General features: G+C 25.2%; 1 protein-coding gene across 1 annotated transcript; it reads right to left on the bottom strand.

Moving 5' to 3' along the window:
- Positions 1-628: 628 nt before the first annotated feature.
- Positions 629-1,695, bottom strand: LOC106767774 (auxin-responsive protein SAUR50). Its single transcript, XM_014652723.2, has one exon. The coding sequence runs from the start codon at positions 1,609-1,611 to the stop codon at positions 1,246-1,248; it is 366 nt and encodes a 121-aa protein (XP_014508209.1). The 5' UTR covers positions 1,612-1,695; the 3' UTR covers positions 629-1,245.
- Positions 1,696-16,579: the final 14,884 nt, after the last annotated feature.

Below are 16,579 nucleotides of genomic sequence, written 5' to 3' on the forward strand. Positions count from 1 at the left end.
GCAAATTTCAGATTTTTCAGCAGGAGGGGACGTAGCTTCTTCAATTTCAAATAGAAATCATGACGCAAGGCCAAAGTCACTCATGTCTGGTTGGGTAACATTTTAATTAATTGGGGGGTCCTACCCCACAGGCAGTATATATATATGTAGTAATTCTTTAACCAGGAAGATTCATTTTTTAATAAGGAAACTATTACTTTGTTACCAACAGCAACTGGGTTGTGAAAAGACATACAACTTTTAATTGTGGGGTTTTACTGTTTTTTGACAGATTATTTTTGTTATTTGAATGGAAAAAAGTATAGAAAATGAAGGTATGAATATCCTATATCATAAATACCTGTTGGAACTGTTTGTACTTTGTGCACAACGCATGTTACCTTGTCCCAGTTAAACTGTAGATGATGTAACTAGTGAATGATCTGGGTTTTCTGCAGTTGAATTTTCAACTGCAAAGATGATAGATATATATGAATATTGATCCTGTTGGAGTGATGAATATATGAAGGAAAGTAAAGTGTTGGAACATAGATGAGGGGCCAATGGATGAAAATGTATGTAGAGTTTGATGGTATCTTGATGAAGTAGGAGAGTAGTCACCATGTCAGCTTCCATTTTCTTTAATTAGCAAAATAAGTCTCTCTCGACCAATTTGTAAGCAGTTCCAATAATGCTCTTTTGTTATAACCAAACACCCACTTCGGGAATCTGATGAAGAGCTTCCAAAATTGAAGCTTTCAATGCGACACATGATGATTCGTCGACAAAAAAAGTTTCGGTGTCGTCCCAGTCACATTCTACTCTGACAGCACCACTCACACAACATAACATAACATTTATCTAACAAAAAAACAACCTCATCCAAGGTAAAACAACACACATTTTCCCTTCAAGAACAAATGAACAATTAATTAACCACTTCACTTACACTTACACTTACACTTACACTGCGTACAATTTCCCTTTCATCATCATCAACTCAACCAAACCACTACAACCAACTCAACATCCATCCCCACCATATCTCGCAAAAATCTAAATCATATCATAAAACCAATATTTACTAATTGATCCACCTTACTTAAATTATTGACAACATTTATGGATGAATGTTAGTTATTATTACAACTAATCAAATTACAGTCACAAATACACGACGCAAGTATTATATGTGTAAATATAAAACATAACATTATACGTTCCTTCTTTCTTTTCGATTTTTTTAATGTAGCATTAGCGTTTGGCTTAGCAGGCATAGAAGTCGACCAGTTCGTTCAGAGACTCGGGTTGTGGGTCCGCGTTTTCGAGCATCCACAGCAAGTGTTCGAAGAGGACAACCTCGCATGCGACATTGATGGTGTCGTCTTGCTGGTCGGAGTCGTCGCGGGACCTCTCCACCAGTTCCCGGAAGACGGGGTTGTCGAGGACGCCGGAGGATACCCGGTAGAGGCGGCGGGATTTGCCGACGTAGACGGCGTGGAGGTCCGATCTGGAGGAGGACTCGTCGTCGGCGACGGCGCTGGTGCTGTGGCGGCTCTGCTTGCCGTTGCCGAATGAGTTCCATTTCTTCAGCACAGATTTCAGCCTCATTAGTTTTCCACCTTTAGCCATTACATCAAATGGTGAAAATTGAAATTGAAGAAGAAGAAGACGAAGAAAGAATGAGAGAGAGAATGAGAGAGAATGAGAGAGAGTGCATGTGGGAAAAGGAAGGAAGGACGAAGGCGCGAATATAAAGGGGGTGGGGAGGGGTAAAATGGTCAGAAAATGGAATAGAAGTGGGGCCACTCGTGTGGGACCCACTTTTAATACTGGAGAATTCTCTGTGAGTGTGTAAGATAATGGTCAAAAGCAAAGGCAGAGATGTAGGGGTCTTAATTTTGGTACTGAACTCCACGTTGGCTTCATTTTCGTGTACTTCTCTTTTTTTCTGTATTTTTGTCATGTGTTCCTATATTCATTTATCTCCATCCATCATTTTAAGTTTGGATAATAATTACTTTCTTATAAAATTTTAAATTTTTTATGATCAAATACCATGTTTGGATTAATTAAATTCTTTAAAATCAGAAATTTTCAAATTTCATTTAAAAATAATAATTTGAATTTTTTTACATTTTTAAATTAACATCTTGTTATTTGTACTTTTTTTTAGCTCAATTTGTTTTGATTGTGGATATTATTAGTTTTTATTAAGATTGAGATATTGTTAGGATTATTTCTTTTCAAATGATGTGGATTATTGATGTACACAACTATTATTTTTTTGCTTTATATATTAATTATAGATTTTTATAACCAATGTTGAAAGACTATTTTCTTGCATATGAGAATGATTTTATTTTTTTTTCAATCGATATCTAACTCAATATCAGTAGTGGTCTTTTCATCACCAATGAAATATTATAATTTTGCTAATAGTTTGTTAGGCTTTTCTGTGTAATGTTGAATGGAAAACTTTATGCCAACATTAATTATGATTGTCTTTTTACCAATATCAACTAAGTGGTAAAATATGTCAATGGCATTCATAAAAAAAAAAAAAAAAAAGTTGACAAAAGACTTCAATCATCAACATCATAAAAATAGCTGTGTCATTGTCAGTCTAAATAAATGTGTTTGACATAAACTAAAAATATATAACATAAAAAGTTTTTAATATCAACTACAGAAGATGATTAATTTTGATATTTGAAATTTTTCAACAATGATTTTATATTTAAATAATTTTTTTGTATTTATTAATAATTAAAATACTTTATCTAAAACAGAAAATTAAAATTTATTAAATTTGAATTATCTTATTTAAATAAAATCTTTAAAAATAAAAATAATTTAAAATTAGATTAGTTCAAACCTAATGTTTTAAAACTTATAAAATTCATTATCCAAATACATTAATTTACCACCTCAAAATGCTTTTTTTAACATTTTCTAACATAAATTACATTAACCTTTTTTAATTAAAAAAATTCTTATATTTAAAAGAAAAATCGCTATTAAAAGAAAGGTTAGAGATACTCCATGACTTATTTAAAATATCAAACATATCACTATGAACTTAAATTAATAAATGTTTATTCTTTTATCAAATTATACTGGCATTAATGAAAAAAAAAAGTATACAACAAAGAAAAAAGACAAATTTTCAAGAGAAAATAAAAAGATTTATTCAGTTTAAAAGTTAAATTAGTAAGAATTTAAGGACGAACCTAAGTTTTGTATTAAATAGAAGTAAAAAAAAAAATCTTTAAAAAATAATATATATATATCCATTTTTTTGTCCGTAACTCCTCAAAATTTCCGCCTTTATTAGTTTTTTAATACTAAATATATAAACATTAAATTATATTTTAATTCTCAAGAATTATATTTCAAGTTTTTGTCTTTCCTCTAAATTATTTCAATTTGATGTGTGGTTAGATGGGAAAACGTAAATAATTACCATATAATCTGGTTAATAATAAGATCAGATAAATTAATAAGGTAGTGAGAAATTAATTAAACCTGAAAAATTTGACAGGAGTATTTTTAAAATTATTTCTGATATGAATTAATTTACTGAAAATGTCTTAATTACAATACATTAAATATTTAAAATTTCATTTATGGTATAAGAAAAGATGAGTAGTATAGGAAAGTAATGTAGTAATTTAAAGAAGGTTTAATTTGTGAATAAATTGAATGGTATTAAATAAAGTGAAAAATAATTAGAGGAATGAAACCTAGTATATAGAAAAGAGTCAGAGACAGATAGACATGTTCCAGTGTCTCCATCTCCATATGGCCCACAACTAACTTGTCAGTAATTTTCACAATTACCAAAACGAAACTATTTTCTTCAAATGAGCCATACATAAATATTAATTATAACAAACAAAAATAATAAATTAATTAATTATTACTCTTAAAATCATAAAGGAATTTTTCTTATATTTTTTTATTGTTAATTTGCATGTGATCATCCTAATTATTTTTTTCAACTTTACAGTTATATTCTTATAGTATTGATCACATCTAGTTACGCTTAAACATCGTGTTGAATTGAAGTTTGGGTATATAAGGAATATTGTCTGTGAAAATTGATATAGACTTGTTTTCATTCAATGATTATAACTTAAACCATCCCATTCAACTTGATTTAGTTTAATTAAGCTAACTTTATGGAATTATTTTAGAATGCAAAGAGAAATAAGCGAGAGATACAGTTTTTTTTAACCGGTGTAGTCAATTTTTATTTTACTTTTTTTTTAATTATGGAAATGGAAATAGATAAATTATACTTAAAAGTAACTCCCTAAAAAAGTTGAAAGTATTAATTCAATTTTTAATTTATAAAATTAAATTAAATTAAAACAATACCACTTTAATTTTATTATTATTAATGCATTTTAAACCAAATAGTATAAAAACCACAACTTATGAAATCAAAATTCTTCATATCCCTTCACTTCAATTTCATTATAAATAGGTTTAAATACTTTTTTTTTACAATTTTTTTGTCGACTTTGTTTAATATAATATTTTTTTTATGTTTAATGTTACTTTTATCTTGATAAATTATATTTAATTTTGTTGTTTTTATGATGTCATCCAAATGGTTAAAGAAAGATGAATTGTACGTGACATGTGTGGTTTTTTATTTTTATTTTTTTTATTTTTTTATTAAATTTTTCTTGAGTTTATTAAAAAAGTTGCCACGAGTCATGTCAATATTGTATCATGTGACAATGTCAGTGTCACGTGTTAAGTTAGTATCACATCTTAAGTCAATGTTACATCTTAAGTCAGTCTCACATGTCAAATCAGTGTCAATATCACGCGTTAACATTTTATATTCAATTTCGTCTCAATTTTTGTTAATTTTTTTTAATTAAATCCCAATTTTTTTTTTCTTTCTAAATTGAAACCAGATTTAATTTTTACTAAAATTCACATTTTTATTAAATTTTTTTCATTATTTTAAACCAACCCTAAATATATTATTGGAATATAATTATTATATTTATGTTTGATTTTTTCTACATGTAAAAAAAAGGGTTATAATTGGTTTAAAAATAGTGGAGAACTTTTCTTCTAATTTTTAAAATTATAAAGAATTTTATTTCTAATTATAAAAATAAATTATAAATTTTCATCTAATTTTATATAAATTATATTTTTCCTTCTAATTTTAAAAATAATAAAGAAATTCCCTTTTAATTTTAAAAATAATGAAGAATTTTTTTTCTAATTTTTTAAAAATAATGAAGAATTTTTTTCCTAGTCTTTTAAAAATAATGAATAACTTTCCTTTTATAATTTAAAATTATAACTGAATTGAACAAAATTAACAAAATTTGAGATTAAATTGAATAAAATTAACAAAAACTGAGACTGAATTAAATACAAGACACTGACATGCGATATTGATAGTGACTTAACACATGTGACACTAACATTATTACGTGGTACAATGTTAACTTGATACATAAACATTTTTTTATAATCAAGAAAAAGTAAACAAATTAATAAAAGTTAATAAAAAGATTAAAAAATCACGAATCGATACGTTACATATACTATTCAACTTCAATTAACAATTTAGACGATATCAACAAAATAACAACTTTGGTTAACAATTTACACAACATCGTCAAAATAATAACTTGGTTAACAATTTACACCATGTCATCAAAATAACTAAATTGAACCTAATTTATCAAAATAAATATCACATTAAATATTGGGAAAAAGAAATAGTACCACATTTAATAAAGTTGACAAAAAAAAACAAAAAAAGTATTTAAACGTTATATAATAAAATTAATAATGACAATATTAATTATAGCATTGTGATGATAAATCGTTATAATTACTGTAATGCTTATAATATTATGACGGTAATAGAATCATACTTATTTTACAATTATTATAGTTACTTTTAATTTTGATAATAGTAGTATTCTTATTACAACAATAATAAAAATTATTGTCATATTAATGTATTATTATCATAGGGTTTATTAATTATCATTATGATTACTACTGTAATATTATCATAATAATAATAAAACGAAAGCATGATTTCATTTTATTATAATAATAATAATAAAACAAATTGTTTTTTACATTCATTTTAATTTTCTTAAAATAAAGTTGAAAATGGAAATCGTGTCTATATTTTCTATATTGAGAGTGTCTTTCTAAATATTTTTTACAATTTAATTCATATTGATGGTTAAAAAATTATATCAATTCGGTAAAAGAAAATGTAAAAGGTATATAGTATGATAGAAAAAAGGAAGAAAAATTAGAATGTGAATGGTTCATACGTCACTGATAGTATTTAATTTTCTAAAGTTGTTTCTCCGTTGTTTATGAAACCCTAATAGGCTTGAGTCCGTCATGGGTTGTTTTACGAATTTGGTATAATTTAATATTAAAATTACGATTGTGGTGTAAGTTTTGAAATAATTAAAATTTTGGAGATAAGTTGTTATAATGTGATATGCTTTTAATAAGAAGAGATGGTTTTAGAATGGCACGAGTTTACCATTATAATTAAAGTGAGGTAGTATCATGATCATTGATGAGAAGAGGTCGGGGACACGGATAGTCTTGACTCGTATCAGACAAAAAAATTCACTCATTTCACGTATGGTTACTCGTTTAAAAAATATTCGCAAATATTTTAAAATCCAAAATACTCACAAATATTTAAAAGAAGATATTTATATAAAGTATTAAAATAAAATTATAAAAAATATATAAAATATAATATAAATAAAATTAAATATAAATTAAAATTTAATTTTAATTAAATTTAACCTTGTAAAATATAAATTAATGTTACTTTTAATTAAATTTAACTTAATAAAATATAAATTAAATTTTTATTTTTATTTTTTGCGGGTAACGAATATCCGTGAGTACGGATAGTATAATACGCGCACTCAATTCGTTTATAAACGGGTATTAAAATATCTACTACTCGCAGGTTGCGGATAGTAAATATTCAAGGATATCAATTATCCGTTACGGATTTTATCCACACATATCCGTGAGCACAAATTCTTTTACCATCACTAGTCATAATACAATTTTAATATTATTGATTAATTGTTTTCGTAAAAAAATTGCTAGGAGTGAATTTTAAATTTCACTTAATTCGGTTTGTAAAATAAATTTTAAATTTAACTTAATTTGGTTTATAAAATGAAATTTACAATTATTTATTATGTTTAATGAAAATAAAAATTTCAAAAAGATAATTATATACTAATAAATTATTTAATAACAGGTAAATCAATATATTGAATAAACAATTAATTTTATTATAATAGATTTTAACTCATACTCTAATATTATATTAAAATAAAAGATAAACTTTTAATTAAATTTAGCTTTGCAAAAATATATATTTGATATTATTTTTAATCACTTATATACTATAAATTAATTTTATATATAATTAATGTAATACTTTTGAAGTGATGAATTCTAAGGATGTTCTAAAATACGAACATAGGTTGTGATAAAGTAATAGGTTGAGAAATTTGTTTGTTGATTAATCTCTATCATGTATATTTAAGTATGTACGATAACATTAATAAATAGCCTCATATTCCTTAATATGGTAACGTACTTTACAATATTTAAATGGTTGAGCTGGTTAAATATTTCTGTATGCATTCTCAAGAGTAAATTTAAATGGAGATGGTAGTTAGCAACCGTTTGGTTGTTGGCACTTCCAAATAAAGCAATGTACTCTTTCTGTCTTTTTCTTTGCATTCCAATTTATAAATGTAAAATTCAAAACAATAAATATAAATAAAAGGGTAAAAAAAATAAATGATATATAATATGGTCTTTCATACTTAGAAATACTGTGGAGACCTTGGAAAACATATTTGCACATGTCTGTCGCTTTCTGTGCTACGAGAGAATTAATAAATAGGATAATTCACTAATTTTAGTTGGAACTTCAATGTGACTCATAATCTTTGAAAATGATAAATAATTATCGTCATAGGCAAGGCAGAGACAAATTTGGATCAATTGGTTTCACAAATATTGCATTTTATCCTACAATTACTCGATTACAATTAAAAAAATTATAATGATGCATATATTAGGTGATAGGTTAACATCTCATTTTAAAAATATATAATTATTAAAAAATATTTAAAAATAAATAATTCAAAGATATATAATATATAATATTATTATAGTTATTTCAACTATAACTACGATAATAAAATTATATATATATATATATATATATATATATATATATATAATTTCTATAGATTATAAAACAGCATAATAAAGTTTTTCACAAAAGAAACTATATTGGATTATATCAGGTTAATACTACATTGTTGTATTATTCTTATCCTACTAGATCTATGATGTTTTCTTAACTGTCCACAGGATTTTCAAAAAAACAAAAATAATACAGACAAATAAACATAGAAGAAAGGGTAAATTAAGGTAAAAAAAAAACGACCATACAACATAAATAGAAATATTAACACATATAAATCATTTGTACCAACAATTTTAACACATATAATTATTCATACTATATTTGACCATTCGAATACATGTATTGATATCAAATTCTGACGAGTTATACATTTGTGTGGCCTTTATTGTCAATGGTTTCACCTTACCACATACAAGGTTATTCCGTTAAAATATTTGACTAAGGTAAAAATCCTAGACTATGACCTCTCGCTTCTCTCACCACATATCTCACCCTTCTCTACTTAAAATTGAATGGTTATTAGAGTCACGTGATAACTTCCTATACAAAATCCATATATCATACTAAAATCACCACAAGAAACTTATCCTTGCACTTTCTTCCACATTTATCACTCATATTCACAACAGTGTTATCAATTTATAAAAACATCATAATACATCTTAAACACACATAAAAACCATGGAACACTAGTGCAGACATGACATTCTATGATAGATGAAATGAATTGTCTATGATAGGTGTTATGACAGTGATAGAAAGTCCACATATTTTATGACGTAGAGAAAGAAAATTTCAACATATACACTAGCACTCAAAGTAGTGCTCTACATCAAAACTTTCGCAACAGGTTAGCCTTAGTGACAATCCTGACACTTAATGTCAAGCCTTTTGTATCGCACTCAATGACAAGTTTGGCATTTAGCGACAGTAGAGCGATCAACGCCATTCCTCTCATAAAACGTTTCACTCAGTGACACCCTTATGCCGCGCCTATAACAAAAATTGCACAAAACCTATAGTGGACGATGGTGCTTAGTGGTGTCCTGCTACCGCTCAATGGTGCCCCGTTACTACTCAACACTAAAACATTCGCATTTTGCTACACTCAGCGATACAAGATTGACACTCAACGATTTAGAGAAAAAAAATGCTCCCAGGCCTACACAATAAACTAACACTCAATGACATTTTTGCTACCGCTCAATGCTATATCAAATAACAACATATGAAAATTCTATGATTTGTAAAAATGAAAATTGTTCAAATAGTCAAATTTGTATTCCATTATTAATACTTGAGTCAAAAACAATTTTTAATATCAATACACATATCAATTAGCTTAAATGATCAAATTCTCATCCCTCTAATTCAACTCAACTCAACCAAGAAATTAAACTAGGAAACATTGAGAACAAACCAAAATCAATAAAACAAACCATATCATACAACTCAACAAGCAAATTACCCATCTCAAAATATGTATAACTTAAAATCAATGCAAATAGCTTCCATTACGAGAGAGACAACCAAACAACTCAAAAACCTTATAAATAACACACAAAAAGTTTTATCTTCCCTTAAGAACGACACAACTACGACCAGGGCACACCACTAAAACCATTGGTCAATAGAGACTTTTAAAGAAAACTCATACACCATATGCAAACCTAGACGGTCCACATGCACAAAAAAACATACACAAACTAAGAAAGAAATAAAAAATCAACTTACTTTATTGAGAGAAACTGATATGATAAAAGTGAAGAGTTCATTTCAAAGATAACTAAAACTGATGTGATAAAAGTGAAGAGTTCATTTCATAAATCACTCTATAGGTCTTTTATTAGATGCATTGACAATTAGAAACTCTATAAAAAAGTGGGAGAATTATAGAGAAAATAAAATTAGAAAAATAACGTGATTTTAAAATAATAAAATTCATCTATAATAATTTTATTTATACCTTAAACTTTTATTATTATAATAATTCAAATCTCATTATTTTAAATATATTATAATTCTAAAACACAATTTTTTAATTCTTACCATAAATTTTTTTAAGAATTTTTTTTTAAGAAGTACTTAAGAGTCGTTAATAAATTGATAATAGAAGATTTTTTAACTCAAAATTTTAAAATAGTATGAATATAGATATTTTGGTTATAGATCGTTTATTTTACTCACTTTCAATCTCTATTAATATTTTTTTTTAAGTCCGAGTCATTTTTTGTCAAAACATTTTTCTCTCAAGTAAAAATATTTTGGATATTTTGGTTGTGATCATTCCTTTTGTACTACCATTTTATAAATAGAACATATGAAACGAAAGACTTTTAATAGAAAAAAAATTTAGACTTTAATATCTTTACCTATTTATATCATATTTCTCCAAATTGTTATAATGAACATAACTTTGACATAATGGTTATATATCATAATAATAAGATTAAATACTACTTTTATTTTAGTATCAACATCTATTTTTGGGCAAATCTTATGCTTAAAATTAGTTGAAAGTATTATGAGGAATCTATTATAAATTTGTGTTATAAAATTATATCGATAATTTACAAAATAAAAACATTGTTCTTGTATTAACACATACAATTTTTTGGTTTACGAGAACATAATCATGTTAAGACTATAAAAATCCAAATTCTTTTCCTTTCTCACTAATGTTTTGGCCTCTTCTCACCATTATTTGGATCATCTTTATAATTTTAATGATTTGATATTAATTTTATCGTCATGAAGTTTAAATCATTTTTCTAGTTTTAATGTTCGGTCATTAAAGTTGTGATTATCATTAGAATTATTAGGTATAGTATATTGTTTGTTATTAAATTTGTTGATTTGGTAGCAATTTTTATTATAATGTGTAAAATCTGTTTTATAGATTTAGAAAAAAGAGTTTAAAATAAATAGAAAATGGATAAATTAATTAAAATTATCATAAACGAAAGATATAACAGTTTACATTTCGTGAATTTTTATTTCTTCAAAACTATATTCTGTCTAATTTTACAATCTTTTTAAAATTCTATTCGCTTTCTCTTTTCATTCTATTTGAAATATCATAATCTAATTTTTTATTTTAAACCTTTATGATGACAAGTTCTTATCTGCCTTTGGGTTCGGCTTCAGTTTTGGACTCTTCTTTAAACTTTTGTTTCAAGTTCCACGTGGGTGGGCCTAGCAGGTGAAGGAGCAAATAAAATAATACTAATATACGTTTTTATCTTTTAAAATATTACTATTTTTTATTTTTGAAAGGTTATTTTAGCATTTTATTTTTAGTTCTTGTTCCAATTGTTTTATTCGTTGATTGCTTCTATGATTCTAAAATATATAATAACCTAACATCTTGTTCAAACTACACAAGTAATATTTTATTAACAATTATTAATATTTTGTTAGTACGGGGAGTTGAACTTATAATCCTACCATTCTTCTTTTCAAATCTTTCAAACTAATCTCATAACTATTAATTGTTAGTGAATAGAATATAACCTACTCGACATCTTCCATTTCTGCTTCCAATTTTACAAATCACTATTCTTTCCAACTTTCACCTTTTTAAATAGATATTCACTAAATTCTCACGTCAAGTCAAGTAACATGAAAAAAAAAAATAATAATAAAGTAATATAGAAATAAAAAGTTGTCTATTTGTAATTTATGTCACAAAATTTGTAGTTTTTGTCAAAAAAATTAAATAAATTACATATTAAATAAAAATATTTTTTTTATATTCGAAAATGTAAAGTTTAAAATGTTAAACATGTGAAATTGATGCTGTACTTTTATTTTATTTTATTTATATTTTCATTTATGAGTGTATTTATGCTTTATTATTTATGAGTGTATTTAAAATCAAGAAGGTATGTGTTAATATTGTAAATACTTTTTACAAATAACTAGAAAATTCAAATAAAATCATTCAAGAATCTCGCTCAAGACTACAATTTTTATAATTTTTTTAAAGAAAATAATCTCACTTGTGTATATATACACCGTTTATTCATAATTCTAAACTTAAATAAAATAATAATCTTATTTCTTTCCATCATCAACACTCAAACTACATAATAATTTTGATTTAATTTGATTTCAATTATTATGAGTTGATTATTTAATAAGTCAATCTGATATAAGAAATTCTAACTTTATGGGTTGGTCATTTAGTGAGTTAATATAATATAACAAATTGGAACTTGACTCGATAAATGAATGAATTAAATACGTTAATTCATTGACTTACTTAATTATAATTTTTTTTCTTCAATTAAAAAATATAACAAAATTTTTCTAATTAAAATCTAAATTAAGTTCAATTTAAATACAATCTAAAATAATGTTAAACTCCAAATGCAATCTAAAATTAAAAAAAAAGAATACAATATAATTTAAATACGGTACAAAATCATGTTAAACTTGAAATATATAAAGTACAAAATACAAAACAAATTATTATTTAACATTAAATCATTACTGTCACTTATCCATATATTAGAGTCTTAAAATGTAAAAGAATTTAAGTTTAAGATTTTAATTTTTTAATATAATTTAAAATTCATGAATGGTTTGATAAATCAATCCCACTTACTACAAGTTAAATCCAAATGAATTAGATTCTTAATAAATCAAATTCGATTTTAACTTATATTAAAATTTGCAATTTTTAATTCCACATCATAATAGACTAAGTTAACCTACAAATTTTAAACAACACAACATATAATTATCTTATAAATACAATTAGAACAAAATTTTAATAATACATAAATAAAAGGACCGGTTGTCCAATTAGAAGTAATAGTATTCAATCATATATTAAGGAATTAAATTGCAATTATAATAAATTCATTTAATTTCTCTTAAACATTCATCAAGAATAAATAAACACAAATAAATACATAAATCAGTCTAAGAAAAAAAATTGTAATAATTGGTATTTTGAATCTGATATTTATTATAGGTAAATTAATATAACATATTGGTTTCGCATACTAAGATATTAAGTTCTTCAATATTCAAAATTTTAGTGTATTTTAGATGTATAATAAGCTTTCTCGCTGTCAATTTATATCACCTAAGGTTAATTTATAGGATTTAAACACTTAACGAAATTAAAAAATATCTATACTAGAGTTGAGTATATAATTGAGTTTCTCAATTATTAACATAAACTCGCATTGATAGAAAGTTTGTATATATAACATTTATTTTAAATCGCTTCAATTTTAACATATCACATCCGTCCCATAAAAAGGCAATACGGGTTTTCAGACAACACTATCATCACCAGTCATGTTTGAAAATCTTACAAAATTATTCAAGATAAATTCATATGACTAGTCTATTACAGATAGTGTTTGAATTCAATATAAACCCAAACTCATCCACAATGCAAATCAAGTTTTAAAAACACATGTAATTTTTAACTTATAAAAATATAAATCCAAAAAATTAATAGACTTATGTCTAAATTCCCGACTCTATTTCATTTAATTTATTTGATTGACGAGAAAAAGGAAATAAATAATTTAATTTATTATAAGTTTACATATAATAGATGAATGGATGATGAATATAAGCAAAAAGTGAATATTTCATATTTTTTTCTATATACAGTTAAAACAGCTAAAATATGTTGTTGGGTTAAAGAAACAGTACTTTTTATAATGATTGACAGTGCAACTTGGCATTCAAGGGCAGCACCATGTGAGAAACACATGGAATCAGCATGTTCCATATGGTTGACTTCAATATACCATGAATCATCAAAGTTCATGGTTTCATTCGCATGTGAGTTTTGTACAACTTATACAACTTTATTTTCTTTTTAGAATTTCAAGATCAGGTGCCAAAGTTCTTCAAATGCTACTATTATTTTTTATGAATTGATATTTATCGTATACATTATAAAATTCATCTCATCTCATGTAAACATAAACAAATATAATTTCACACACATTCATACATCACCAATTCTTTAAGAGATGAAAAACATTAAGTGTATTTTATTGTATTATAATTATAATTTACATTTTTAAGTTTAACAAAATGATTATATTTTCAATTAATCGCAAGTACTTGTGATTTTTTTATTTGTTTTCACTACTAAAGTTTCTATGCAACAAGTAATAGATCAGTAAGAATTTCTATTTTATAATTTTTTTTTTTATATAAGTGTATCCTAACTAATACGTATTTTTCATAATACATTAACTAAATATAACATGGTGAAAGATAGAAAAAACTGACATGATTATCAATTAAGATTATTTTGGTTCAAATATAATTGTTTGATTTGTTTTTCTTCCTTAATTATATATAATTGTATTGGTATATTTGTAACGTATGTGTTCGTATTCAGATAGGTAATAATTTACTTAATTTAAAACACTTTAAAAAATTTTCTTTTATGTACTAATTAAAATTATTATCTTTTGTCTTACATTTTGACAATCTTCAACCATTGCTTCTGGATTCGATAACATATGTAAGGAATATTTGTGCAAATTTACGATAGTTTTAATAACTATAGTTCACTTGTATATAAATATTTTGTAGTGTTTAAAGTACTTTGTCTAGTATAAGATTGTTATCTATTCTGTTTTGATTTCTAGGTGTGTCTATATGTTTTTCTCTAGGATTTGTAATTATGTAGGGAGAAACCAAAAAAAAAAAAAAAAAATTAAAAAAATGGCTATAGGCTATTATTCTAAAAATGGTAGCCTAATATAACTATAATTGTTCATTTTTCTAATATATTTTTCTATCAACTTTTATGTTATGGTTATTTACTTCAACCGTAACCTATATATCTTTTGCTTTTTTTTAATATATTGTTTTGAAAGATTTTAGGCTACCGTTATCTACTTTAATTAACCATAGTCTATACCATTATTACTTTAAAAAAAAATGTTATACTACGATTATCTACAAGAATCATAACCTATGTCTCTTTTTAAAAAATGACTATAAGCGACCGTTAGCTTGAAAAACCGTCACATATTATGTTTTATAAACAATGATTTGCAACCATAATCTTAAACTCTCATCTTTTATTACAGTTTAATATACTACAATTCATTAATTATTGATTAACATAAAAAATAACCATAGTATTTTATTTTGTATTAAAGAAACAAAACGCATAATTAATAATGTTGCCTTAAATTTTTAATATAATAAAACATTTTTTGTTCAGAAGTCCAACGTGAAAAAACATCATTTGAAAATTTATATTTTAAATTCCTGACACACTCTTGGTCTCACCATCTGTTTTCACCATCTATTCAAGCTCATTATTAGATATTTTTCCTTTCTGCTTTGACTTTCATGCACTCACTATTACACGATTTCAAAATTAAAGAGATGAAAATTACATTTATGAAATATAACAATATTCTACAAAGTTTGACATGTAGTAAAATTTGATCAACAACAATAATAAAAAATAGTATCAATATGAATAATAATAATAAGAAAAAATGATGTTGTGAATAATTGTGGAGACGCCGAACATAATCTTGTCATCTTATGTGACTAAACTCCAAATGAAAATTATTAAGCAAATTAGAAATACCTAAGAATAGTATTTTTCTTCAGTTGTGTCGGCATTCGGCCAATGAATGTTCAAAGTCACAAAAAACAAGGCATCCCCAGAAGAAAATAAATCATGCGCACGTTTAGTGAAGTTTCTGAATGTTCATATGCATATTATTACAGATAGATTCTTCTTGTCATGTATTATTGAAACTCCACATAATTATGTGCCACAAAACCTAAACATAATTATTATATCTAAATATAATTAGTTAATAATATTCTAACTCCACGAGGTTAGAGACAATTTGATTTTTGTCAGAATCAGAGTCAGGAAAATAAGCTAATCCCATGGAAGATAACAGCAATCTAGTTTTTAATTATTAATTTATACTTTAACCCACTTCCAGTTTTTTATTATTCTCTCCCAATCAATGATGCCAACATTAAAAACATTGCATTTGTATAAAAATACAAGCTATCAGGATTTGAAGAAAATACAGAAAGAAAACAAGTCAAGAATATTAAGCACAGCTTATCATTCCAAGAGAGCGAATCATGTGCATCTGCATGGATAACAAATTTTTAAATCAAGAACTAATTAAGCATCATCAACTCAATAAATTACAGTTTTAAAGACTGACTGATAACATACATTTAGCTTTATCTGAAACACATATATAGCCTTATATACGGAAAATTTGATGCTTTCCATGCACCCATATCATATCCATTGGCATATATGGGATCATTGTTGGATCAGCAATCTCT

The sequence above is a fragment of the Vigna radiata genome, chromosome 7 (genome assembly GCF_000741045.1).
Source record: "Vigna radiata var. radiata cultivar VC1973A chromosome 7, Vradiata_ver6, whole genome shotgun sequence".
In the NCBI taxonomy this organism is placed as follows: Eukaryota; Viridiplantae; Streptophyta; class Magnoliopsida; order Fabales; family Fabaceae; genus Vigna; species Vigna radiata.

Bases quoted from the DNA above. Each gene is read 5' to 3' on its own strand.
- LOC106767774 (XM_014652723.2), bottom strand. From the start codon at position 1,611: ATGGCTAAAGGTGGAAAACTAATGAGGCTGAAATCTGTGCTGAAGAAA.